The sequence below is a fragment of the Erythranthe guttata genome, chromosome 13 (assembly GCF_056151865.1).
Source record: "Erythranthe guttata isolate IM_541 chromosome 13, IM_541, whole genome shotgun sequence".
NCBI classification, from domain to species: Eukaryota; Viridiplantae; Streptophyta; class Magnoliopsida; order Lamiales; family Phrymaceae; genus Erythranthe; species Erythranthe guttata.
Genome location: NC_142545.1, coordinates 3,701,628 through 3,728,368, shown reverse-complemented (window position 1 = coordinate 3,728,368; position 26,741 = coordinate 3,701,628). Strand labels below are relative to the sequence as shown.

General features: G+C 35.3%; 2 protein-coding genes and 1 long non-coding RNA gene across 6 annotated transcripts; 2 read left to right on the top strand and 1 right to left on the bottom strand.

The window, feature by feature from the left end:
• Positions 1 to 286: 286 nt before the first annotated feature.
• LOC105952677 (putative serine/threonine-protein kinase PBL2) lies at positions 287 to 23,652 on the top strand. Of its 3 annotated transcripts, none has more exons than XM_088812008.1 (6): positions 287 to 390; positions 6,587 to 6,800; positions 6,984 to 7,128; positions 22,359 to 22,498; positions 22,590 to 22,716; positions 23,051 to 23,652. In XM_088812008.1, exons 2-6 carry the CDS (start codon positions 6,720 to 6,722, stop codon positions 23,422 to 23,424), a joined length of 867 nt encoding a protein of 288 aa, XP_088668134.1. In that variant the 5' UTR covers positions 287 to 390; positions 6,587 to 6,719; the 3' UTR covers positions 23,425 to 23,652. The 3 variants fall into 3 exon arrangements, with proteins under 3 accessions (XP_088668134.1, XP_012831712.2, XP_088668135.1); XM_012976258.2 differs by lacking the exons at positions 22,359 to 22,498; positions 22,590 to 22,716 and adding exons at positions 7,225 to 7,364; positions 7,457 to 7,583; XM_088812009.1 differs by lacking the exons at positions 22,359 to 22,498; positions 22,590 to 22,716; positions 23,051 to 23,652 and adding exons at positions 7,225 to 7,364; positions 7,457 to 7,583; positions 7,839 to 8,339.
• LOC148765692 (uncharacterized) lies at positions 9,716 to 10,753 on the top strand. Its single transcript, XR_016029045.1, has 3 exons — positions 9,716 to 9,864; positions 9,956 to 10,071; positions 10,167 to 10,753. It is a non-coding gene; the product is annotated as an uncharacterized LOC148765692 (long non-coding RNA).
• Positions 13,576 to 17,517, bottom strand: LOC148765691 (putative serine/threonine-protein kinase PBL10). 2 transcript variants are annotated; one of them, XM_088811989.1, is made up of 6 exons: positions 17,357 to 17,517; positions 16,620 to 16,843; positions 16,379 to 16,526; positions 15,912 to 16,051; positions 15,708 to 15,825; positions 13,576 to 14,260 (listed from the first exon to the last, which is right to left on the bottom strand). In XM_088811989.1, the coding sequence occupies exons 2-6, from the start codon at positions 16,839 to 16,841 to the stop codon at positions 13,758 to 13,760; spliced, it is 1,131 nt and encodes a 376-aa protein (XP_088668115.1). In that variant the 5' UTR covers positions 16,842 to 16,843; positions 17,357 to 17,517; the 3' UTR covers positions 13,576 to 13,757. The 2 variants fall into 2 exon arrangements, with proteins under 2 accessions (XP_088668115.1, XP_088668116.1); XM_088811990.1 differs by having other exon boundaries at positions 17,375 to 17,510.
• Positions 23,653 to 26,741: the final 3,089 nt, after the last annotated feature.

Sequence of the window (26,741 nt, the reverse complement as noted above, 5' to 3'; positions counted from 1 at the left end):
TTATAACCACCCCTCAACTATATATTATCTTCCGGAAAAACTCCTCCAGATGTAAATTTATGGATGTTAATTCGGTTAAATCGTATCGAAAATTCACACTTCATATTGTTTGTCAAACCGAAATATATAATTTGGTTCCATAAATAATCAAATTACAGAATTTTTATTGAAAATATTTTAAATAAGGGATAGTTGTAATTACCCAAACGGGATTTTTTTCGTAATTTGCCCGTATACTAGGTATGCCTATATGTAAACTCCTCATACTTTACAACTTGCCCGCATCGCTGGTATTGCAACAGCGTTTCGCGTTCTCCTCAGCTAAATCACAAATGGTCGAACAATATTTTGTGAAAACTCAGCGGATTATGCGTTTCTTCCGGCGCTGCGGTGAGTTTTACTATTGTACATTATCGTTTTTTTCAATTTTTAAATTCCCAAAAATATCCTTATTTCGCTGGAGATAGAATCTCTCCAATTCTGATTTTTTTTTTTTTTTGGCCCCCTTGTTCTTTGATGTGTTGTGTTGATATGATTTAAATATTTTTTTTTGCTGCTTAAGGGATTCGGATTTGAATCAGAATGTTACGAGCTCATTCCAGAAGACATAATTATAGTAAGAGAGGAAGAAGAAGACATGCAAGGAAAAGAGACGAAGAAGGAAGAAGACATGCAGATTAATTAATATTATATTTACCATACCTATATTACTAAGACGCAGTTTAAAATGCATTTCCGTTTAGCGTTTTCAAGCCTTATCACGTTTTTATTAGTAGCGGCTCTCATCACGACACGTGGCCAAAGAATAGAGAAAGAAAAGGAAGAGTTGCTGGCTGATGAAGCGTTTTCACGTTTTTAATTTTAAGTAGCACTTTCTAGTTATAGATTGGGTATAAATAGGGAAAGTTGAGCTGAGGGAAGGCAGCTGATTTTTAGGTTAAGTTTTCTTAGGTTTTGAGCTGAATGTTTGGACTTGATTCTCGAAGCTTTTCACGTGTTTAAGCTTCCCGATTCAATCTCTGTTATCTGTAATTTCCTTTTATCAATATATATATATTTGAGTTGCTATCAATTGGTATCCAGAGCCATCGATTCTGTGAAGCACCATGGCTGATGGTACTAGATTTGCTGAGCTGAGGAAGGATATGGACATGATGAGGGAACAAATGCAGGCCATATCTGAAGCTAATGCTAAGAACGTGGAGGAGAACCGTGCTATGATGACCTTGATGATGGCCAAACTGCAACAACAAGCAGCTCTACATGACAATGGGGGCAGACCTCCAGATCTGGGGAATCAGGAAGGTCCTCAGTGGGGGGCAGAGTATCAACTACCTACTAAGTGTTCTTCGGTGGAATTTCCGAAGTTTGATGGAACAAACCTTTGCAGCTGGGTGTACAAATGTGATCAATTGTTCGACGTGGATGGCACACCATCGAGCTCAAAGGTGAAGTTAGCAGCAGTGCACTTGGAAGGGAGGGCCCTTCAGTGGCACCAAACGTTCATGAAGGCCCGTCTAACAAGAGAGATCCCAAGCTGGGAAGAGTATATTAGGGCTCTGAATAGCAGGTTTGGCACACTGCTCTTCGAAGATCCCATGTCTGAGCTTATGAACCTCAGGCAAACTGGATCCCTACAAGACTACCTTGACAGATTTGATGAATTAATGAACTGTGTAGACCTTTCAGAACCTTATGCAGTGAGCTGTTTTTTGGGGGGATTGAAACCTGAAATCTCTTTGGAAATTAGGATGTTCAAACCCAAGAACATGATGGAAGTAGTGAGCTTAGCTAAGCTGCAAGAACAGACCATTACCTTATCTCCAAAGAAACACCTTAGCCAAAACCATAACCCTACCCACAACCCTACCCAAAACCCTATCAAGGCTTCATACACTGTCAACAGACCAAACAACCTAAATATCAATAGAAATCCTAGCCAAAACACCCATACCTATACAGCCAATAATTATTCTAGCCCACGATCCAACAGAAATAGCCCAACCTTTCCCAGAAACCAGACCCAACCCTTCAACCAAACCAAAAGGTTGAGTAACCAAGAAGTTGATGATAGAAGAGCTAAGGGCTTGTGCTTCTGGTGTGATGAAAAGTACTCCAGAGACCACAACTGCCCCAAAAAGAGGCAGATGTATGTGATGGAGATACCTGAGGATGAGTCTATGATTGAAAGTGAAATGGAGTACAACCCAAGTGTAGTGACTGAAGAGAGGGTGGAGGATGGAGAGGAACAGCTATCTCAAGTTTCCATGCATGCTATGACTGGCACACATGACTTCAGAAACATGAGACTCACAGGGTCAGCCAAGGGAAAGACTATACACATCTTAATTGACAATGGGAGCACCCACAATTTTGTGGATGAGCAGACTGCAAAATCACTAGGTTGTGAATTGGTGGAGATGAAACCATCATCAGTGAATGTACCTGGGGGAAGCAGGCTCATTACAAGGTTCAAGTGTCCTAACTTCACCTGGAAAATGCATGGGGTAGAGTTTTCTGCTGAAGTCATGACCCTACCATTAGGGAGCTGTGATTTAGTGTTAGGCATTCAATGGCTAGTGACATTGGGGGACATTTGCAGCAACTATCTGCAACTAAAGATGGAATTTAACCACATGGGAAGGAAGGTGGTATTGAGGGGTCTTCAGCCTAACTCAGTCAAGCTAGTCTCTATTAAGAAACTGAACAAGATTTTGCAAAAACCTTCCCAAATAGCTTATCAGTGTATTGGAAGCTTGCAAGATGGCACTGCCCTGACCATGGAACCAGCACCTGCTAACAGTGATCAATTAGAAGGAGTACCAGAATGCATTGCTAGCTTGAATGCTATGGAGTGTGTAGGCAGAGAAGGCTTACAAGTGTTGCTCAGTGATTATGCAGACTTATTTGTGGAACCTAAGGGCCTACCACCTCATAGGGACCATGATCATAAGATCCACCTCAAGGAAGGGTCAGAGGTTGTCAATGTTAGACCATATAGATATCCAACTGTGCAAAAGAATGAAATTGAAGCTATAGTACAAGAGCTACTGAATGCAGGGGTGATTAGAACCAGTAGTAGTCCCTTCTCTTCACCAGTGGTGTTGGTGAAAAAGAAGGACAACTCATGGAGAATGTGTGTGGACTATAGAGAACTGAACAAAAACACAGTTAAGGATAAATTCCCTATTCCAGTAATTGAGGAGCTATTAGATGAATTGCATGGGGCAAGGGTTTTCTCTAAGCTGGATTTGAGATCTGGTTATCACCAAATCAGAATGCATGAGGAAGACATCATGAAAACAGCTTTCAGAACTCACCATGGGCACTATGAATTTTTAGTGATGCCATTTGGCCTAACTAATGCACCTTCCACCTTTCAAAGTCTCATGAATCAGGTGTTCCAAGCACAACTGAGGAAGTTTGTTTTGGTCTTTTTTGATGACATTTTAGTCTATAGCAAGAGTTGGAACTCCCATCTAGAGCAGTTGAGGACAGTTCTAGAGCTTTTAAGACTACACCAACTGTTTATTAAGATGAATAAATGCTCTTTTGGAAGTTCTTCCATTGAGTATTTAGGACATGTAATTACACCAGAGGGTGTGGCAGCTGACCCCACCAAAACTCAGGCCATGACTGACTGGCCCACTCCTAAAACAATTAAACACTTGAGGGGATTCTTGGGGTTGACTGGTTACTATAGAAGATTTGTTAAAGATTATGGCAAGATAGCCCAGCCTTTAACTCAGTTATTGAGGAAGGACAGTTTTAAATGGAGTAAGGAGGCTCAACAAGCATTTAATGATCTCAAGAAAGCCATGACTGAAACCCCAGTCTTAGCACTTCCTGATTTTTCTAAGGAGTTCACCATTGAAACTGATGCATCTGGAACGGGTATGGGGGCAGTATTAATGCAACAAGGCAGACCAATTGCCTACATGAGCAAGGCTCTAAACATGACCCAAGGAGCTCTATCTACTTATGAAAAAGAACTCCTTGCATTAGTGACTGCTGTTCAGAAATGGAGACCCTATCTGATTGGAAATCATTTCACTATAAAAACTGATCACCAAAGTCTGAAGTACCTAATGGATCAAAGAGTAGCCACTCCAGCTCAACAAAAGTGGTTAGTGAAGCTATTAGGGTATGATTTTTCAGTATCATACAAGAGAGGGAAAGATAATGTGGTGGCAGATGGACTGTCTAGAGTCACTGTTCCAGAAGCTAGTTGTTTCACACTCTCAATTCCTCAATGCTCATTTATGGAAGAAATAAGAAGAGCTTACACTTCTGACCTAAAGCTCAAGCAAATTATTGAGGATTTGAAAGAGGGCAGAGGCAGCAGACCATCTTATTCTTGGAATGCAGAAGTGTTGTTGAGAAAAGGAAAACTGGTGATAGGAGAAGTGGTGGAGCTCAGACAAAAAATTTTGAACCACTTTCATGGTGCTGCAGTGGGGGGGCATTCTGGCATCCACAACACTTTACAAAGGATCAAACAGACCTTTTATTGGAAGGGACTCAAGAAAGATGTGCACACTTTTGTACAACAATGTGATGTTTGTCAAAGGAACAAAGGAGAAACTGTAGCAACACCAGGGCTGCTGCAGCCTCTTCCTATTCCTGAAAAGATATGGGAAGACATCTCCATGGATTTCATTGGAGGCTTACCAACTTCTGGGGGAAAAGACACCATTTTGGTGGTGGTGGATAGATTAAGTAAGGCTGCACATTTCATGAGCTTAAAGCACCCATACACAGCAAGCTCAGTGGCACAACTCTTCATGGAAAATGTGTACAAACTACATGGAATGCCTAAGACTATAGTCAGTGATAGAGACCCTATTTTCATGAGCAAATTTTGGCAGGAATTCTTCAAGCTTCAAGGAGCACAACTCCACACTTCAACTGCCTATCACCCTCAGACTGATGGTCAATCTGAGATAGTGAACAAGTGCTTAGAAGGTTACTTAAGGTGCATGAGTGGAGAGAGACCTAAGGACTGGGCACAATGGCTGCCTTTGGCAGAGTGGTGGTACAACACCACCTTTCATTCATCCTTGCAAACTACCCCTTATGAAGTGATGTATGGTCAGAAGGCTCCTCTTCATTTACCCTATATTCCCATGGCAGCCTCTAATGAAATGGTGGACAGAAGCTTGCAGCATAGGGAAGCCACGATCCGAGTGATAAGAGAGCAGTTATTGAGGGCACAAAACAGAATGAAGATGCAGGCAGATAAACGGAGAAGTGAGAGGACTTTTCAAGTTGGTGACTGGGTGTTTGTGAAGTTGCAGCCTTATAGGCAACAATCTGCTCGAACTCAAACGTATAACAAGCTATCATCTCGTTTTTTTGGACCTTATAAGATACTACAGAGAATTGGGGAGGTGGCTTATACACTAGAACTGCCACATAATTCCAAGATCCATCCAACATTTCATGTCTCTCAACTTAAGAAGAAAATAGGGCCTTTAATCAGCCAAAAACACTTACCTACTACAATCACTGCACACGGGCACATATTACTCGAACCACATTCTGTTGTTGATCGCAGGTTAGTGAAGAAGGGCAATCGGGCAGTAACACAATGGCTGATCAAATGGTTCAACGCTCCAGACGAAGATTCAACGTGGGAAGATTGCGAGGACATCCAGCGACGCTTTCCTACCTTCTGTCCTTGAGGACAAGGACATTTTTAGGGGAAGGCATTGTTACGAGCTCATTCCAGAAGACATAATTATAGTAAGAGAGGAAGAAGAAGACATGCAAGGAAAAGAGACGAAGAAGGAAGAAGACATGCAGATTAATTAATATTATATTTACCATACCTATATTACTAAGACGCAGTTTAAAATGCATTTCCGTTTAGCGTTTTCAAGCCTTATCACGTTTTTATTAGTAGCGGCTCTCATCACGACACGTGGCCAAAGAATAGAGAAAGAAAAGGAAGAGTTGCTGGCTGATGAAGCGTTTTCACGTTTTTAATTTTAAGTAGCACTTTCTAGTTATAGATTGGGTATAAATAGGGAAAGTTGAGCTGAGGGAAGGCAGCTGATTTTTAGGTTAAGTTTTCTTAGGTTTTGAGCTGAATGTTTGGACTTGATTCTCGAAGCTTTTCACGTGTTTAAGCTTCCCGATTCAATCTCTGTTATCTGTAATTTCCTTTTATCAATATATATATATTTGAGTTGCTATCACAGAATGTTTATTATAATTTGCTTATATTTTTGTCTTCTTTTGCTTAATTCTATTGGTGATATTATTGTTGTAAAATTTCAATTGAAACAAGAAATAGATATTTTCAAAGTATGCAAAAAAATAAAATATATTGATTGCTTAATTGAGTATTATGGAGTGCCTTTTTTCAATTGATTGCTCAAAACATTCCAGTGGGTAAAAAAAATAAAAAAAATCATCTTCTACAAATTAATACTGTCGGGACCGAGAAAAACTATTATTTAATTGAGGTTAGTAATTTATCGAGGTTCTATTGTAGATTTTTTATTATGAACTGCGATAAATATGAAATATTGTTCATACTGAAATCATTATTATCTCAATCTTTTATTGAAATTTCTTCTAGGCAAGGAGCCGAGGAATGTAATCAAAGTCAGCTACACGAAGTTGGCGTCGTACACTGATAACTTTAGTGAGAGCAACTACATTGGCCGTTTCCAATTCGGCAAACTTTACCGTGGAGTTCTCTCGCCCTCTCCATGGGTGACATATTGGTGAAGATATGGGAAGTTCCAGAAATTTACAGCTACGAGCCTGGAGATAATGAAATTAGACTAATGATATATATATATATATATATATATATATATATATATATATATATATATATATATATATATATATATATATATATATATATATATATATATATATATATATATGCTGTAATTCCAATATTTTATTTTAATTTTTTCGCCAGGACTTTTGCGTTTTGACCTGTGTGTAATACGTGCTTGTACTAGGAGGAAGTCATTCTACTTCGCAACGTACTGCTGATCAGTCATCCAGGCATGGTACCGCTGTATGGATACTGCCATGAAGGTGGACACCTTGCTGCTGTATACGAATTCAAACCATTCGACTCTGTTGTTAACCTCATTCCTAAAGGTATTGTATATGTACCCTTTTTTTTTCTTTTTCTTTTCGGGTTTGCAACTCTGACATCGGGAAAAATTAACGGAAAAATGTGTTTAACACGTGTAGATGATTTCACTTGGCTGCAAAGGATCAAGGTTTCGTTTGGGTTGGCTGCGCTTCTCAAATTTCTGCATGCTGGAAACTCTTCGTCTTTCAAACCTTTCGTAGTTCATAATCTTGATGCTGCCCACATAATTCTTGACGAGGTGAGTTTAGGTTAGGTGCTTTTCGATTCTCGATTTTGATTGGACTTATTGTGAGGAACGCAGTAAATAAATAGTTCATTAATTTTATGCAGGACTATAATCCAAAGCTTTGTGATTTTGGTTCCGTAAGTGGTGGAATTTTCAACGAAGGGATAACGTGTTTAAGGGATCATGTAATTGGATGCTATGGCTACACCAACATTGGCACATCCGGTACAGGTACAATTAAACCTCTATAAATTAATACAGTCGGGACCAGGGAAATTCTATTAATTTAGCGAATTATTAAATTATCGAGTTAATAATTTAACATGTTTTCACCGAGTCGGGACCCAGAGAAAGTATTATTTAATCGAGGTTATTAATTTATCGAAGTTCTATTATTTGAATTACTGAATGCTAATTAAATTTATTTGATGCAAATTTTTCCGAGCATCTTTATGACACAAACTATCGTAACACTTCTTCTTACAGGTAATTGCTCGAACAAAGAAGACGTATTTGCGTACGGGGTTATACTTCTCAGTTTGATATCGAGGAGGGTTCACACGGAAGAAGACAGGAAAGCTGGTGTACCATTTATTTACGAATGGGCTGTAAAGGAGTACGAAGCATTTGAATGTCAAAATACCAAGTTTTCACTCGTCCATAAAAGTTTATCAGAAGGAGGTGATTTTAGCCCTAGTGATGGTTACAAGATTACTAAGCTCGCACTCGATTGCATAAATGGGGTCGAGCACAAACGTCCGACCATGGAGCAAGTTTTTGGATCTCTGCTCGAACTTGAAGTTGCTAAGCAACATGCCGATTTCCTTGGAGCAAACAACGCGCACGCGTGAAGATGGCTGCTGATGTACTCGGGTCCATTTGTTGTTTTATCTCAAAAAAATTGTTATTTAAGATATACAACTTATATTAGGCTGCGGCTATATACAATACTAATTCCACTTGTGCAAGACCAAATTAAAGAAAAATTCCAAAAGATTCTATTTTATTGAGATGAAATGACAAATACAGTTAAACCTCTATAAATTAATACAGTTGGAACAATCAAAATTTCATTAATTTAGCGAAATATTAACTTATCGATAAATTAATATTATTAATTTATACATTAATTAATAAATTATTAATTTATGAAATTACTTTTATTATTATTTTGAATAAATACATTTTTTTTAAATTTACGTTTATATTATTCATCGTATCATTAGTTCAATGCATTATAGAGCCTGTTTCACGAATGTAAGCTCTTAAAGCAGCAATGGTATAGAACGATTTTATGTTGATTTATGAGAAAACTATACCGAAAGTTCTAACCATGTTAAGAAAAGTGAGAGACGAGATTGATGGTAATGTGAACTTCAACAAGCAACAATTAAATTATATCGTATTAAGCTTTCATAGATCTATAAAATATGTACTACACCATGTAATTTAAGAATTATTTTTATGCATTATTAATTTATATATTATATGGGGCTTCTTAAAATTTTCGAATGTGTATTATCTTATAAATTTAGTGAATTATTAATTTAGCACGTTGTCCCCGAATCGGGACCGGGAAAATTTATTATTTAAGCGAGGTTATTAATTTATCGGGTATTAATTTATCGGGTATTAATTTATCGAGGTTCTACTGTATACCCATATGTTAAATTGCCTTTTTTTTTTCTCATGCAAGACCAAATACAAATAATGAGGAAAAACAAAAACAAAACAAAAAACTAAAAAAAAAAAAAAAAAAAAAAAAAAATTGTGCGTGAATTGGAAAAACAAACAGCCCCCCTCTTCACACCCACCTTCTCCGCCGTTAAACTTCCGCCGCCCAAGTTCCACCACTGATCGCCGCCGCCACCAAAGCCGCCTCTCACAATCATGAGTGACCCAAACCTGCCAGCAACGCCGTCGCCGACGCCGACGCCGCAGGTATTTATGAACTTTGTTTGAAAATTTCGAAAATGGTTATTTAAATTTGATAAATCCATAGTTTTATTATGTTAAAATGACATTAAGAAGCTTTCGTTGATGAATTGTTGTCTGGAGAGAAGATTTTTGATTTGTTGTTCTTCATTTTCATTCGACCTGCAAATGTCGTTTTTCAAGGGAAAAATTCGACATTTGCAGGTCGATTTTGTATGCTATGATTCGACATCTTAACGATGTCGATTTCTTATCATACAATTCGACACCAAGATGTCGATTTTTTGATGAGGAATCGACATCTACAAGATGTTGAGAAACACTCATAAAAATCAACACCAAAGTGTCGATTTTTATGGTAAAAAATCGACATATAGATATCGAAATTTAACTGTTTTTTTTTTTTTTTTTTTTTTTAATAAAAGGTATATTATTTCTTGCGATTCTCTGTATACGCACTTTCGATGAGTTTGCTAATACTGATTTTTTTTTAATTATTTATTTAATGCAGTTCTAGCTCGTTTACAGAGAGACTTGTTGCGTTTGCTTGTATTGAAGGCATATTCTTCTCCGGAAGGTATAATATAATACCTACGATATAGAACGATATTCCCTTCTGTGGTCTAAATTTGTAAAGTTAAATGATTTAATTTCGTGTTATATCTCAGCTTATGTGCTATTTTTTGGCTTAAAAAGAGGGGATTAAGGCCGGGATTGACATTTCGAACGAGCTTATTTCTAGAGACAAGGGTCTCCACTGTGACTTTGCTTGCTTATTATACAGGTGATTTTATAATTCTTGTTTCGATTGTTGAGATTATTGAATTCTAATCCCGAAGGAGTTGACTAGTTTAGGTTTTTTTTGACTCGATTCTGCAGTTTACTAAGGAAGCAACTTCATATGCAGAGGGTTCATCTTAATGTGCAAGAGGCTGTTGAAATCGAGATCGAATTTGTTTGTGATGCACTAGCGTGTGCACTCATTGGTATGACTTGACTCGATTATGCAGAGTAAAAGCAAACTTCTTTGAGAGAAGGCTTCTGTGATGTCAAGTCTCCAAGCGGGTTCCAAGAATTACGAGTTAAAAACTGACGAGGACTTTTAGTCGTCAACTTTGTTCTTATTTTTCCAGATTCTTCCGGAAACATTTCGTTGTAGTATATAGACTTTAAATTGACTATTAAAACCTCAATAATAAGTTCTGTAATTCATCCATTATATAACAACAAAAGTTTTCTAAACTCAACTGTAATTTGTAATTACAAAGGGTTGTCCAAATGAAACATCTGCTGATATGAGCCAAGAAAACCAGAATCTTGTTTCTAAAATATTACATTGAGAAAAAAAAATCCTGCAACAAAATCAAACATAGTCAAGCCTCTTCGTAAGTGCCATTAGAATATTCATGACTTGCATTTGCAGAACCTCCATTCGATAAAACTCAAAATGTGTAAAAAAGAGGAAAAACAAATTAAATTTGAAACTGGTAAAAATCGACACCAAGGTGTCGAAAAACTGTGTTACCAATCGACACTTACGCGTCAAATTTTATAGGGAAAAATCGACATTGCCAAATGTCGAATTTTATGCCTAAAAATCGACATCTAAATGTCGATTTTTACCCATCAAATTCGACCTGTATATGTCGAATTTGTTTGCGCGGGATTTTCTTTGGAAAAACGATATTCTAGCTAAAAAAACCCAAAATTGCATATTTTCTTGGTTTTTCTACCGTAGAATCTTCTATTTTGATGTCTTCTAACTCCATACTTGCCATCTTTGTAAGATTTGTTGAGCTTTGATGATTTTGAATGTTTAAATTTTGTGGGTTTATGGGGGGGGGGGGGGGGGGGGGGGGGGGATGAAGGAGAAAGATCTTGTGGGTTTTGAAAGATGGAGAAGATGAGAGTTGGTCTTGTGGTTTTGTGGTCTTGTGATAGGGTTTTTTGTGTTTTTAAATTTTTGGTCTTGCACATTTAGGATTTTCTATTTTTTTAACAAGTAAGGGTATTATAGTATTTATACATTGAAAATTTTAATTTGGTCTTGCACAAGTTGTTTTAGTCTTGCATATAGCCGCAACCCTTATATTATTTAGTAGTGTTGAAATGCACAGATTCCGGTATATAACCGTTTGTGTTTTTCGCTTTATATTAGTTTGAAAGGTAAATCTCAGACATTGTAAGATGTTTAGTTTATTTATTGTGGTTTTCCAAATGGGGTTGACTTTTATTCTACTGCGATGGTGGCTCGAGATTGGAACGGAAAATGTTTATGGTGGAGTGTGTTGCAGTGTTCGGGTAGACCAAAAGTGATCGAAGGCGAGGCTCATGCGATTCTTCATGCACTTACCACGGGTCGGAGTAGAGGCTGAGAAGAAATAATTGTTGAGGGTGATTGTCTGCATATCATTGAAGCCCTCACCAAAGGCAATCTTCTGGAGTCAACTTATGGTGCTTTTGTTGAGGAGAGCCTGGCTCTGTCCAAATCTTTTAGAAACTGCTCCTTTTCATTTGTCAAACGAAATGGTAATAGACTAGCTCATTTGTTAGCTGCTAAGGTGGATTTTTCTTGTACTGAAGATGAGAACCTTCATTTTGAGTATGGCGAATGATGCCAGATACAAAATGATTTGTTTTCAAAAAAAAAAAAAATTTGCTATACGTCCCTCTACATTAGATTTTATGTGAATAAATTATAGTCAAAAATCTCATTTTTTAATAAATTAATTGTATTTATTATGGCAATAATACCTCTAATCAATTCAAATCAAACCACCCAAAATCTCTCTGTCAAATTAAATCCCCAAAATATATCAAATTAAATTCTCCAAAACATCTTTCCTCCCAATTTTTTTAAAAAACAAAATCAAGTCGTAAAAAAAATATTTGTTACAAAAACGCAGACTCACAAAAAAAAACTTCCACAACTACCTTTGATTTCACCAAATTACAAACAACAAACTGAAAAATATAATCTTCACTATTTAATTGCAAGCAACAGACCATCTATGACTCGACCAAATGCAAACAACAAACTACTTCATTTAATTGCAAACAACAAACTGAAAATATGATCCAAACCATCTAAAATTCAAACGCAATAACATTAATCAAAAAAATAAACATCATGCAAATGTAAAAACCAACAACAAAATCTTCCAATGTCCAAAATTGCAATTTGCAGTTTGCAAAAAATCAACTGTCATGGATTGCAATTTGCAGTCTTCTGTTTTATGCTTCAAATTTATTTTGCCATTTTAATTTTTTTTTTTTTGCTGGAGCAAAATCAATTAGAAAACACAAATAAAAATTATAAATTCACTATAAATAAATACATAGAGGGAGAAGTAAAGAGCTAACTTTTTGTAAGCAACGAGTTGTTTGTTGTCGGCTTTTAACTCTTTCAACAACATATAATCTCATAATGTAAAGAACCTCTCTTTCGTTTCTCTGTGTATTCCATCGGAAAAATCAAAGAGAGGTATAAAGGTGGAGAGAGAGAGAGAGAGAGAGAGAGAGAGAGAGGAGAGAAAAAAAATATCGAAAGAAGAGAAGATAGGAGAAAGGAGAGAGAGAGAAAAATAAATACGTGAGAAGAGATGAGAAGAGAGGAGGGAGGAGAGAGAGAGAGAGAGAGAGAGAGAGAAAATTGTGGAAGGAAGATAGTGATATATGGGATTTGTTTTCTCACTTATTTACGTAAATAACTAATTCCATAAAAAACTATTAATAGTTTTAGGGTATTTCTATCTAATAACTTGTAAGATTATATAATTTATATTATTTTTTTGAGTCAAGGGATCTACACCTATATTCATCTAACAAATTGGATCTTCACCTATGTAAGTCTAGAATAAAGGGTGTCTAGCCAATACCTCCTTTAAAAAAAAAAAAGAAGAAACAAAAATAAGTTGTTTAGGAGGGGTTATAAAAAATGAGAAAATAAAGGAATTTTTTTATAGAATAACTATTTTAGAGTTTCGGGGCAAAACCTTTCTTTTATGTACAGAGATTTTTGGTGGACTAATGAATAAAAATGAGGTGGATTAAACACGATTACAGTTGTAATTTAATTCAATAAAATTTTAATTCAGGGTGGAGTCGCTAGGTAGAGTTTGTCACACATAGCTAGCCTAGTGTGATTTACATATCTCGTATGGTTTGCAAGTTAGTATAGAGAGTGTAGATCTACCCAATACATTTATATGGTTGGTTGATGTTCCTTCATTACACAAACAACCAAAAAAAAAAAGAAAAAAAAAAAGGGAAACACCAACAATGTAAATTAACCAAAAAAACACAAATATGAAGATAAAAAATACCACAATGCATCTATTGCAATAAGTTAAACAACGATTATATACTTTGCAATTCTAAGACAATGCAACAAGTTAACCAGTGATAATATAGTTTACAACTCTTGAGACATCCATCCGTACATGAATTAATGCCAAACAGACGAAAACATCATACGTCTTTTTCAAAGGAGCTTAGCAGCTTATCGACTCCAAGAAAATCAACATGTTTCTTCACAACATTAAGTTCGAGCAAATATGTTAGAACTTTTTCCATATTAGGGCGTTTACTTACGTTTGAACAATCCAATCCCAGCTTCGTAAGCTTATAACCATCCGATGCATCAAAGTCTGGATCGGCAGCTAGACTTTGGTGCACAAGTGAAAATTTGGGTTTTTTCAAATCATCATCATCATCATCATCATCATCATCATCATCATCATCATCATCATCAATGACATCATCATCATTATCATCAACGACATCATCATTATTATCACCAAAGACATCATCAAGGACATCACCATATTTATATACTAAGAATTCCTTCAAAGCCCATTGAGGAACAGGTGGCCCAAGAATTTCTCGGTCTTCTTCGGTGTAAAGCCGCTTTGAAATCATACTGAGAAGTATAGCCCCAAAGCCGAACACATCTTGGTTATCCTTAACAGGATCTGTAATAAGAGACATAATTTTCAAACACAGCTATGAGAAAAACAAAACGATACTGCGAGATTCAAAACTTGCAGCATAATCGGAATTGAATAATTGTAACAACTACCATTACATTATAAAATTGGAAAACGTATGAGCCAATTTTTTTTTTTTAAAATGAGCTCCCTTAAAATTTTCCTCACTGCAAATAATTTATATCCAAAAATAATGGTTTTCACTTGTAAATGCTGTACTCAGTGAATTCAATCCAAAAACAACGAAAAATTCACAGAACTCTGAACCCGAAAATATTAATTAGTAGCATTGCATGAACTAAACATCTTTACTTTATTAGTAAGATTTCAATTTTATCATTCTTGACGGAAGATTTTTAAAAAATTAATATGTTTCTACATTTGTAGAAGGAGCCCACCGTTTCTTTTTTTTTTTTTTTTTTTTTTTTTGCAACTGATGCCAAACTAGTAGGGAGAATAATCCCCGCCAAAGTTTCATTACAATGTATATGATCTAGCTCATGTGCAAGCTTATTACCATCACGCCTAACAAAAGAAAACAAACAAGAAGAGAGAGAAGACAACAACCTAATGCATGCATCAATAATGGCACCACATTATTCTCACGAGTAACCATTCATCGACCCAACGATTCAGTAGTGTAGATCATTAAAGTTTAGACACACAAAACAGCCGAAACCCGCCTCAAGATTTCAAAAATATTAAAATTAGCTTTTAAGAAAAATTATATTATCATTACTTTCGAAGAATAGAAAATAATATTAACAACAAAAAGTTACATGTTCATGTATAAGAATTTCAATTTTCTAAAGAATCAAATTAGGTATAGATAAGTTATATATTTAAAACTGTTGTAATTTACTGGGTATCATATTTATCTTTTACATGCAACAACAAATGTGTAATATATGCAAAAATATATTTCGTCCACGAATATTAATTCCATTTCACTTACAGTTACAGTTAATTTTTTTATGTGAACATATTGATTTTTTTTTTAATTATATTTCTGCAAGTGAGATAGTATGTAAATACATGTACATGGATGCTTCATTAGATTTCACTATGCATATTTTCTTTAAGCTACCACACTTAATCACAATCCATCCAAGATCCAAAACTACTTTTCAATAGGATAATAGAATAAAGAAAGAAGAAAAAATATATAATTAAGAAACTGAATGATAAGGATTTTATTAAAAATACAAAATAACGGGTATTCAACGGATTAATTTCCCAACGATTAGGGCTATACTAAAATGGGACTAGAATCCTTGTGAACTAATTTTAACAACATAAAAGGCATAATTTATGCTTTATAAGATAGCCCGGATTCATTTAACAAGTTATGTCAAAAATAATTCAATTCACAATATGACAAATCAATAAAATATAGGTGGGGCTACAAAATAAAAGTCTGAAGCTTAAATACCTGAATAGATATCAATGTAGCCGTACGATCCACTGATATGGTGGCACGTATATATTGTTCTATCAGGGAATATTCCACCAGTGATGAGACCAAAATCACATAATTTTGGATTATAGTCCTGCATAAAAAACTTAGCTAATTACTTCTTTAGATTTATTTTGCCCTAGAGGATATTTAATTTAAGAACTAAAACACTTAACAAACCCCGTCAAGAACTACATGAGCGCAGTCAAGATTGCGAATTTTGAAAGGTTCGTAAATTGAACACTTGGCAGAGTGCAGAAATCTGAGGAGGGAAGCGAATCCCAAGGCGACTTTGATTCTTTGCAGCCATGTGAAAGAATCTACAGTTCAAAACTCAAACATCAATCATCATATTATATTCTTCAAATCGCAATATAGAATAAGTACAGATTGTGACGAAACAAAAATATCCTTAATCGTAATATATATCAACCAATGTACAGTAAAGAAGTCAAACACTAATAATCAAACACATGTTTAATTAACCAAACTATAACATGTTTGCCTTTTTGCATGTTCGACAGCTACCAGTACATATAAATTAAGTGGACACAAAATTTGTACATGAAAATATCAGTGTAGGAACAACAACAAAAAAATATTATTAAAAAAAAAAAAAACGTTAAAGGAGATGAAAAATGAAATACCGTTACGAACGAGGTTGAACAACGAGTCAAACGGCTTGAACTCATAAACAACACCAAGATTATGTTCACCTTCGAAACAGTATCCGTACATCTTTAACATGCCTGGATGACTGGTCACCATTTCATTCCGATGTAGAATGACTTCATCCTGTACAAGAAAATATTATTAAAAAAAAAAAAAACGGAAAGGGGTTGAGGAGAGAGAAAAGATTTGAAATGTATGGTTGGTATTGTAACATACCATTAGTCTAAGTTCGTTATCTCCAGGCATGTATTCATATATCGTTGGCTTTTCCCATACCTTTACCATCACATATTGTTGTTGTACCCTTTCGGCTCGAACAATTTTTCCATCATAAAGTTTGCCGAATTGGAAATGGCAGAGGTAATTTCTCTCACTAAAGTTGTCGGTGTACGAAGCCAAGTCGTCGTAGGAGAGTTTTTTAAGATTTCCCAGCTTCATTTCTAGCAGAGCACAGAAAATTAGTACTGGATAAAAAGTATAACATATGCAAAGCAAACTCGTACAAGAATAATACGTAATTTCTAAACTCCAGAATGAAGCTTCTATTCATGTAGCAATGTTATTGAGCATGTTCATTAAAAAAGATTAGATTTTTACAAAGAGTTTATATCAATTCCAATTCCAATATAAGTATTTTAAGGCTATACATTCAGGATCAAAATCCAAATATGATCATGAGTATGAAACAGTCCTAATAACTTGGGTGTGAAAGCCTCTCAAAAAAAAAAATTAAATAAATTCATCAGCAAACCAAATAAAAGTTAAAAGAATGCAATTAATTGGGATTATTAAAAGATCAAACCAAAAAGCAGAAGTTTGTGAAAACCACATTTCGATGATCCATTATAGAAAAAAAAAAAAAAAAAAAAGAAGTTTGTGATTCTACCACCTCAAACGAACAATTGAGTAGTAAATAAAACAAAATTAAATTAAAAATTAGTTCTCCAGCTAACCTCGCCGTCACCACTTGCCTCAGCGCTGCCTGATTTTTCAATTCCAGAATTCGATTGGTGTTTGCCTGGATTGTGATTTTTGGAAGATGTGGATTCTAATTTATTAAGGAACTTGTTATATGGATTTGTAATTAGACGAGGAAGATCCGATTATGCGAAGGGGTTATTTTACATACCTAACTAGCTATAAACCCAAGGCCAAATCATCATTTGACAAAGTATTATACTACTTCTATATGCAATTTTCCGCTAAACTGCATTCAGCATTTATAATCCTATATTTATTATTTTCGTTGATTTATCTTTTTTATGTTTTTTTTTATAAACCTGTATGTTAAATATATATATATATATATATATATATATATATATATATATATATATATATATTTTTTTAATTTTTTTTAAATTAAATTTTCTTTTTTTTTTATTTTTAATTTTTAATTTTTATTTTTTAATTTTCAAAACAATATGTTTACAGTACTGAAAATAAATACATGTAACTATAGTACCTATAGTATTTCATAGTTATGTTTGTTTTTTCCCCATATTTTTAGTCGATCAATTGTATACATACACGAATACTGACTTATACAAAATAAATTCTTAAAACCCAACAAAAATTTACAAATTTCAATATTTTTATTATAAATCACATCAGAACCAATAAAATACAAATCGAAAATACACAAATATACGCATATGTAACTACATGTTACTATAGTAATGTATAGTAGTGTACAGTAATGTATACAGTCTGTTGAATAAATCAGATGTAACTTCAAAAAAAAAAAAAAAATTGACACCTTCACGGAAAGGATCAATGGCCTTCATTAAGCTGCAATTGCAAAATCAAAACAAAAAGAAATTACTTTAGTGCAAATCAACTAAATTTGAAGAAAAACATCAAAACACTCAAAAATCAACAAACATTAAGAGATCGAGAGATAAAGAGAGAGGTTATTGCTAGGTAGTGCTACAAATTTTAAATCAAACAGACAGTGACTCCTCACCCCCCTCGCCTCCTACCAAAACCCTAGACGCCGCTAATAACCACCCACGGTTCCGCGAGCCCACAAATGCATAAAAATATAGAAATAAATCTGAAAACATAAAAATAAATGAAATTACCATCAAAATATAGATCCCGACGATAGGAATCCAACGGTGGGTGACCCAACAAATTTCGACGGGTGGAACACAAAATAAAGCTCCGGCAAGACCACCGTCCTCGAATGAAAAAAAATAGCATAAACAGATCAGCGCTCGAAACTGAATGAAATCACCACCAAAAGAAAGATCTCGACGAGAGGAATCCAACGGTAGTTAAACCAACGAATTCCGACCACCGGAGAGAGAGTTATGGCTCCGGGAAGCAATTTTGCCGGTGGGAAGTTTGTGGAGGCGGGATTTTGAATCTAGGAGAAGAAGAGAGAGCCGTGAGTGGCTAAGAGAGAGACCGTGAGTGGCTACGATTCTAAAACCTTTAAATTTTCACACTCATAAAATTATTTGTTTTCCCCTTGCTAACACATATGGCAGGAGATGAACAAAAATCAGCCAAACTTGCAGCCAGTAAGTTTGATAATCCCAATGAACTCCTTTATCTCCATCATTCCAATCAACCCGGGCTTATACTCGTAACACAACCATTAAATGGCGAAAATTACAGCACTTGGAGTCGTGCTATGCTCATGGCTCTCAACATCAAGAACAAGGAAGGTTTCGTCAACGGCGACATCAAAGAACCGGCGGAGACTTCCATTGCAGAACTCCAGCAATGGAGACGCTGCAACAATCTCGTAAATGCGTGGATTTTTATTTCAATCTCACAAGAGATTGGAGCAAGTATAATATACAATGAAAGTGCGAAAGAAATCTGGTCCGACCTAAAATATCATTTTTTCACGCACTAACAGTGTACACCTTTTTCATGTTGAAGAAACAATACATGACTGTAAACAGGGAAACATGTCCATTGGAGCTTATTACACAAAGCTTAAAGGGTTGTGGGATGAACGTGAAGCACTATCTAGTATCCCAAAATGCACATGTGGGGCTATGAAAGATATTTTGCAATTCCAACAAAATTGGAAAACAATGAAATTTCTTATGGGGCTCAACGAAATTTATGCCAGTACAAGAGGGCAGATTTTGCTCATGGATCAGCTCCCTACTGTCATCAAAACTCATTCCCTCATTCTGCAAGATGAAAAACAACGAGGAAAATCAAATGGAGACATCCCATTGGTTGAGGCCTCGACTTTTGCTGTAAAGAATAACCCACGAAAGTATGAGGAGACATTCACGCCTAAGAATCCACACCTTAAGTGTGGAACATGTGGCAAAATCGGACATGCTTCTGAAATATGCCGATCACACTTGAAATGTGATTATTGCGGCTTGCAAGGTCACAATATTGACATGTGTCGAAAGTTGCAAATGACGAATTCCTTAAGCAACAAACACGAGCGCAAGAGTTTTCCGTCGAAGGCTAATCACGTAGACGCCACTACACCAGCACCATCCACACCATACTCTCTCACGGCGGAGCAATATGAAAATCTCATGACGCTGCTCAAGTCTAATTCAACGGTCAATCACGTTGGTACTGCGTCTGCTATGAGTGATTTATCAGGTAATATTTTTTGTGCATCTGTTATCAACAGAGAACTGTACTGGATTCTCGACACATGAGCCACAGATCATATGGTTTACTCGGCTGATTTCTTGAGCACAAAATCTCCCGTCACCAATAGAACCGTGCACCTGCCAAATGGAGCCGTTGCTACAGTCACACATATCGGGGATATACATTTTTCTGATTTTATCTTGCGTGATGTGCTTTGCGTTCCTTCTTTCAAATTAAACTTGATTTCGATTAGCAAGTTTGTGCGTGGTTCTGGGTCTCTTGCCATATTCACCGATAATACTTGTATGCTACAGACCGACGATCGGGGAAAATGATTAGGACAGGAACTGAGCGAGGAGGACTTTACTACCTTGATACTCCACACAAAACTAGATGTTCTGCAATCACCTCACCCCTCTCTCACTCCTCGAGCATTTGGCACCAACGCCTTGGTCATCCATCAAATAAGAGAGTTAGTTTGTTATCTCACTCAATAAGAGACATGAAGTTTTCTGATATTTCTGGTTGCTTAATTTGTCCGTTAGCCAAACAAACTCGTTCACCTTTTTTAGTAAGTTCCAGTTGTACTAAAACTTATTTTGAAATAATCCATGTCGATATTTGGGGAGGGTATCATATTCGATCGATTGAGGGGGCACAATACTTTCTCATAATTGTTGACGATTATACTTGTTGCACGTGGACTTATTTGATGCATCAAAAATCAAATACTCATTCATATATCACTAAATTCATCAACCTTGTCGAAACACAATTTTCCTTGAAAGTAAAAACCCTTCGAAGTGATAATGGGCTTGAGTTTACAATGAAAAACTTTTATCTCGATAAAGGCATCATTCATAAAACCAGTTGTGTTTCCACTCCACAGCAAAATGGCATAGCCGAAAGAAAACACCGTCACCTCCTCAATGTTGCCCGAACCTTACTATTCCAGGCTAATCTCCCTAAAAAAATTTGGGGAGATGCTATCTTAACTGCTACCTACCTCATTAACCGAACCCCAACACCTCTTTTTGAAGGAAAAACACCTTTTGAAAAACTTTTCCAAAAACAGCCTGTCTATAACCATTTAAGAGTGTTCGGATGTTTGTGTTTCGTCTCAACACATCATCAACGCCTCACCAAATTTGATCCACGAGCCACAAAATGTCTCTTCTTGGGATATCGATATGTTCAAAAGGGTTACAAAGTATATGACCTCTCATCTGGCAAAGTTTTTGTCTCACGTGATGTAGTTTTTCACGAAGATATTTTTCCCTTTTCCACTTCCGGTGCCGAAATACCTCATTTATATTATCCTCCACCCACCTATGATGATGATTATAATGTTACTACACAACTTTCTCACAATGCCGAAACATTCTCAATCAACCACCAGCTTGAAGAAGAAATTCTCAAGAAAATAATGAAAATTCTTCCCAGACTATTCCATCCAATATAACTCCTCCAGACACCGAACAACCTACTTCAAACTTGTCCCCGATTCCAGAAATTCATTCTTCACGACCGACCCGTGCCATCAAGACACCTAGTTATCTGCGTGAGTATCATGTTGGTATTTCTCTTCCCTCAAGGAACGACCAATCATCTAACTCGGTCATGGTTCAAGCACAAGGTACTACTTATCCTTTATCTAGTGTCATTTCATATGATAAATCGTCACCTAAACACCGTGATTTCGTAACTTCTCTTTTGACAGAGAAAGAACCATCAACTTATTTGCAGGCAGTTCGTGACCCTAAATGGTGCCTTGCTATGGAGCAAGAACTTGCATCACTTGAGGCAAACAAAACATGGTCCCTTCAGGCCCTTCCTCGAGGAATGAAACTAGTTGGGTGTAAATGGGTCTACAAGATTAAGTTCAAATCCGACGGTTCCATTGAACGCTACAAGGCGAGACTCGTAGAAAAATGATATAATCAAGTTGAAGGATTAGACTACAATGAGACTTTTGCTCCAGTTGCAAAGCTCGTGACTGCACATCTTCTCCTTGCGGTGGCATCAATTTAAAATTGGCATCTTCACCAACTCGATGTCAATAATGCTTTTCAAAATGGAGACCTTGACGAGGATGTTTATATGGCCTTACCCCCTGGTTTCGGACGAAAGGGAGAGACACGAATTTGTAAACTTCAAAAGTCACTGTACGGTCTCAAACAAGCTTCTCGTCAATGGTTTATTAAACTTTCCACTGCTCTCATCAAAGGAGCCAAATTCAAACAATCGAAGGCCAATTATTCTTTATTCGTCCGATCCCAAGATGGTAAATTCACCGCCCTTCTCATTTATGTCGGGATTGCAACTCTGACATCAGGAAAAATGACGGAAAAATGTGTTTAACACGTTTAGATGATTTCACTTGGCTGCAAAGGATCAAGGTTTCGTTAGGGTTGGCTGCGCTTCTCAAATTTATGCATGCTGGAAACTCTTCGTCTTTCAAACCTTTCATAGTTCATAATCTTGATGCTGCCCACATAATTCTCGACGAGGTGAGTTTAGGTTAGGTGCTTTTCGATTCTCGATTTGATTGGACATATTGTGAGGAACGCAGTAAATAAATAGCTCATTAATTTTATGCAGGACTATAATCCAAAGCTTTGTGATTTTGGTTCGGTAAGTGGTGGAATTTTCAACGAAGGGATAACTTATTTAAGTGATCATGTAATTGGATGCTATGGCTACACCAACATTGGCACATCCGGTACACGTACAGTTAAACCTCTATAAATTAATAAAGACAGGATCAGAGAAATTTTATTAATTTAGAGAATTATTAAATTATCGAGTTAAATTTAATACAGTCAGGATCAGGGAAATTCTATTAATTTAGAGAATTATTAAATTATCGAGTTAATAATTTAACATGTTTTCGCCGAGTCGGGACGGAGAGAAACCATTAATTAATCGAGGTTACTAATTTATCGAGTAATAATTTATCGAGGTTCTATTATTTGAATTACTGAATGCTAATTATATTTATTTGATGCAAATTTTTTCGAGCATCTTTACGACACAAAATATCATAACATTTCTTCTTACAGGTAATTGCTCGAACAAAGAAGACGTATTTGCGTACGGGGTTATACTTCTCAGTTTGATATCGAGGAGAGTTCACACGGAAGAAGACAGGAAAGCTGGTGTACCATTTATTTATGAATGGGCTGTAACCGAGTACGAAGCATTTGAATGTCAAAATACTAAGTTTTCACTCGTCCATAAAAGTTTATCAGAAGGAGGTGATTTTAGCCCTAGTGATGGTTACAAGATTACTAAGCTCGCACTCGATTGCATAAATGGGGTCGAGCACGAACGCCCGACCATGGACCAAGTTTTTAGATCTCTGCTCGAACTTGAAGTTGCTAAGCAACATGCCGATTTCCTTGGAGCAAACAACACGCGTAAAAATGTTACTTAAGATATAAAACTTATATTATTTAGTAGTGTTGAAATGCACAGATTCCGGTATATGACCGTTTGTGTTTTTCGCTTTATATTAGTTTGAAAGGTAAATCTGAGAAATTGTATGATGTAATTGATTTGTTTATTAAGGGTGTGGCTAGATGGACTCCACCAAATTACTTAACATACTACACCTTAAATACTTAATTTCAATTATACCCTTATTTATTTTATTAATATTTAATCAACACCTATCACACACATTTAAGGAGAAAAAAATGAAAAAAAGAACATGAAAACACAACAAACAGCTTCAGGGAAGAAAAAAGAAAGAAAAAGGAAATATGTAGTCCACCATGTCCGTCGTCCGTTTACCGCTTTCGCCGCCGAGAATTGCTGTCGAGAGCTCACCACTAAGTCATCCTTATCGGCCGTCGTTCTTCCATGGTGAATATTATCAACAAATAAAAAACAAAAAAAAATAAATAATATTGTCGCTGATTGTAATTATACTGTTAACGACAACACAATTATGTTAATGTACTGTCAACGACGGTAAAACTACGTTAATGTAGTGTCAATGACAATATAATTACTGGTAATTACAGCACAATTACGGTCAACGTTTAGTGACGGGAGTAAAAAAATGAAAAAAAAAACAAAAATCAACGCCGGAAACCGGCGGCGGAAAAAGAAGATAGAAAAAGAAATCGAAATAGTCAAAGACAGTGACCGGCGAAGGAAAAAACATACAGAAAAAAAAAATCGAAAAATCAACACCGGAAACCGGCGGGAAAAAAAAGAATTTCAAAAAAAAAAGTCAAGTTTTAATTTTGTGGTCAAAATTGAATATATTGGGATAACAATTAAGAAATTTGGTGTAAATGGTTAGGGGTAATTTTGTCATATACATTAATTTTTCCTTTATTTATAATACATATTAAATGGATGCGCATATTGGCGGAAAAAATATAACGCCTGAACCTACAATAATAAACGTGGTTGGTTAAGAACTTATGCACAAAAATCCATGTTAAAAATGCCGTCAATGGTGCATATTTTTATAGAAATATACTATGACGTGTTCACGTATTGTAGTTCTTTCTTCATATATGTAGACTTTGTTACCTGCATAATAAATTCTTCCAATTCAACCTTTTATTTTATTTATATGTATCCAAGTACGATTACGATATAATAAGAAATTAAATATATGTTTATCCATGCATGGGCAAAAGAACTAGTCAAAGATTATAAGCTTAACAATAGTGCAAAGGTGAAAAATTAACAACCAAAGTGTATTTCTTTTTCTACGATATAAAATTGTAGCAAATATATTTATAACGACAACAAATTTATTTTGTTGCAAATAAATAACGAAAGACAATATATTTTTTGACTTAATCCCACTTGAAATATACAATTTTGGCACTTTGCAACCTCAAAATGAATTAATAGTACTTTGGACCCTCGAAACACAATATAATGCATAATGCACCTCACATAATTTTTTTAAAGCTAATAAAGGTACTTTAATATTTTTAGTGGTATTTAAAAATAATATTTTTTTGTCACAAAAAAATACTTTACGAAAAAAAAAATCCTTCGTTTATTTCGTTATCAAGTTATCTGAAAATCATGTTTTCTTCCAAATATTTCTACTTAATATTTCCACCAATTACAATAAAAGATCTATCAATCGAATAATTTAGTGTTAAAAGTTTATTTGATTTGATTTTGGAAGAAAATATAAACTTTTTCAATTATCCGGTGTGATTTTTATTTTTTCCCACTTTGTGCGCTCAAAATTAGGTTGGAGGTTAAAGAAAATAACAATTTAATTTGTTAATTTGCATCCTGAAAAAAAAAAGAAAAAAAAACAATAAAAAATGAATTATCCTTTATTATTATTCAATTCATGGTGCATTGTGAATGATTTATTGTGTATCGAGGATACAAAATGCTATTATTGTTTTTCAAGGGTGCAAAGTGCCAAAAAAGCTCTATTTTTAGGGTGCAAAGTAGGATTATGCCGACATCACCTATTGACTTTCTTGTTGCCTTATTTTTTTTTTACCTTTTTACCCCTATTGTGTAAGGGTTCAAAGCTTACATGTACCTTATATTTTTGGCTTTATTTTTTCTCATTTTTTTTTTTTTGAACTTCACGATAATTTCCTGCTCTAGTTGTTATCATGGGTTCAATTTTATATAGCAATTCTATGCAAACCATATTAGTAACCGGATACCTAATTTCTTTAATTAAATCAAGTATTTCAAAATAGGAGATTAAATCAGGCGTAAGTCAAACCCCTAATAAACATGTCTTTATAATGTATTTTAATTAAAATAAGGGTAAATTACAAACACCCCCTGAGGTATGGTCAAATTAAAAAAACCCCCCTCTTGTTTGGATAATTACATCTACCCCCTCAACTATGATTTTTTCTTAGACCTCCACCTTTATGGTGCCAAATTCAACATAGTCATCTAGATTCCGTGAAATGTGCTCTAGTTTGTACTCGTTTTGTGTAAAAAATACAGTTTTTGATGCACCACAAACTGATATATACAAGCTAAAAATCACATATTATGATCATCTTGCTTCATAATGTAGAGTTTGAATGGGATAAAACGGGTACAAAAGTGATAATATTCCATATAATCTCGAAGATTCCACTAAATTTGAGGAGTTGAGGGGGTGGTTGTAATTATCCAAACAAGAGGGGTGTTTTTGTAATTCGACCATACCTCAGGAGGGTGTTTGTAATTTACCCTTAAAATAATGATATGCCACTATAGCAGCACAAAAAAAATATGCTCAACTTAATAAAATATTAAAATAAGCTAAATAATTGCTTAAATAGTCATCGAAGTACTGTTTCCAAAATGAGTTATGTGGAAAAATGGAAGAGATAGTGACTTTAATTTGTACTTTTTTTTATTTTGACCGAAATATTTCTAAGTACTAAAATTCACATATATTTTCCATAGACTAAATGTGGGGTAAGATTGCAATTGCTCAACAAAACATTACAAAACTATAGATTTACATTTTTATAAGTTTGACCAAAAATATAAATGAGTATTTGATACATTTCGTAATTGAGGAGTGTGTTTGCAACACACCTCATAATTTAGGGGTGCAAAATCAACTTTATCCAATTATTAATAAGACATTGTTGCATGCCCTGTGTAATGTGTTAGAAAAATAATTTTCTTGTAAGCATTTTGAAATAGGACATAGCAACTTAGGTTGCAAAATGCCTTAAATGATTTTCAGGCGTACATATTACCAAATCAACATACATTATTTCTTCAAAAAAGTTTCGC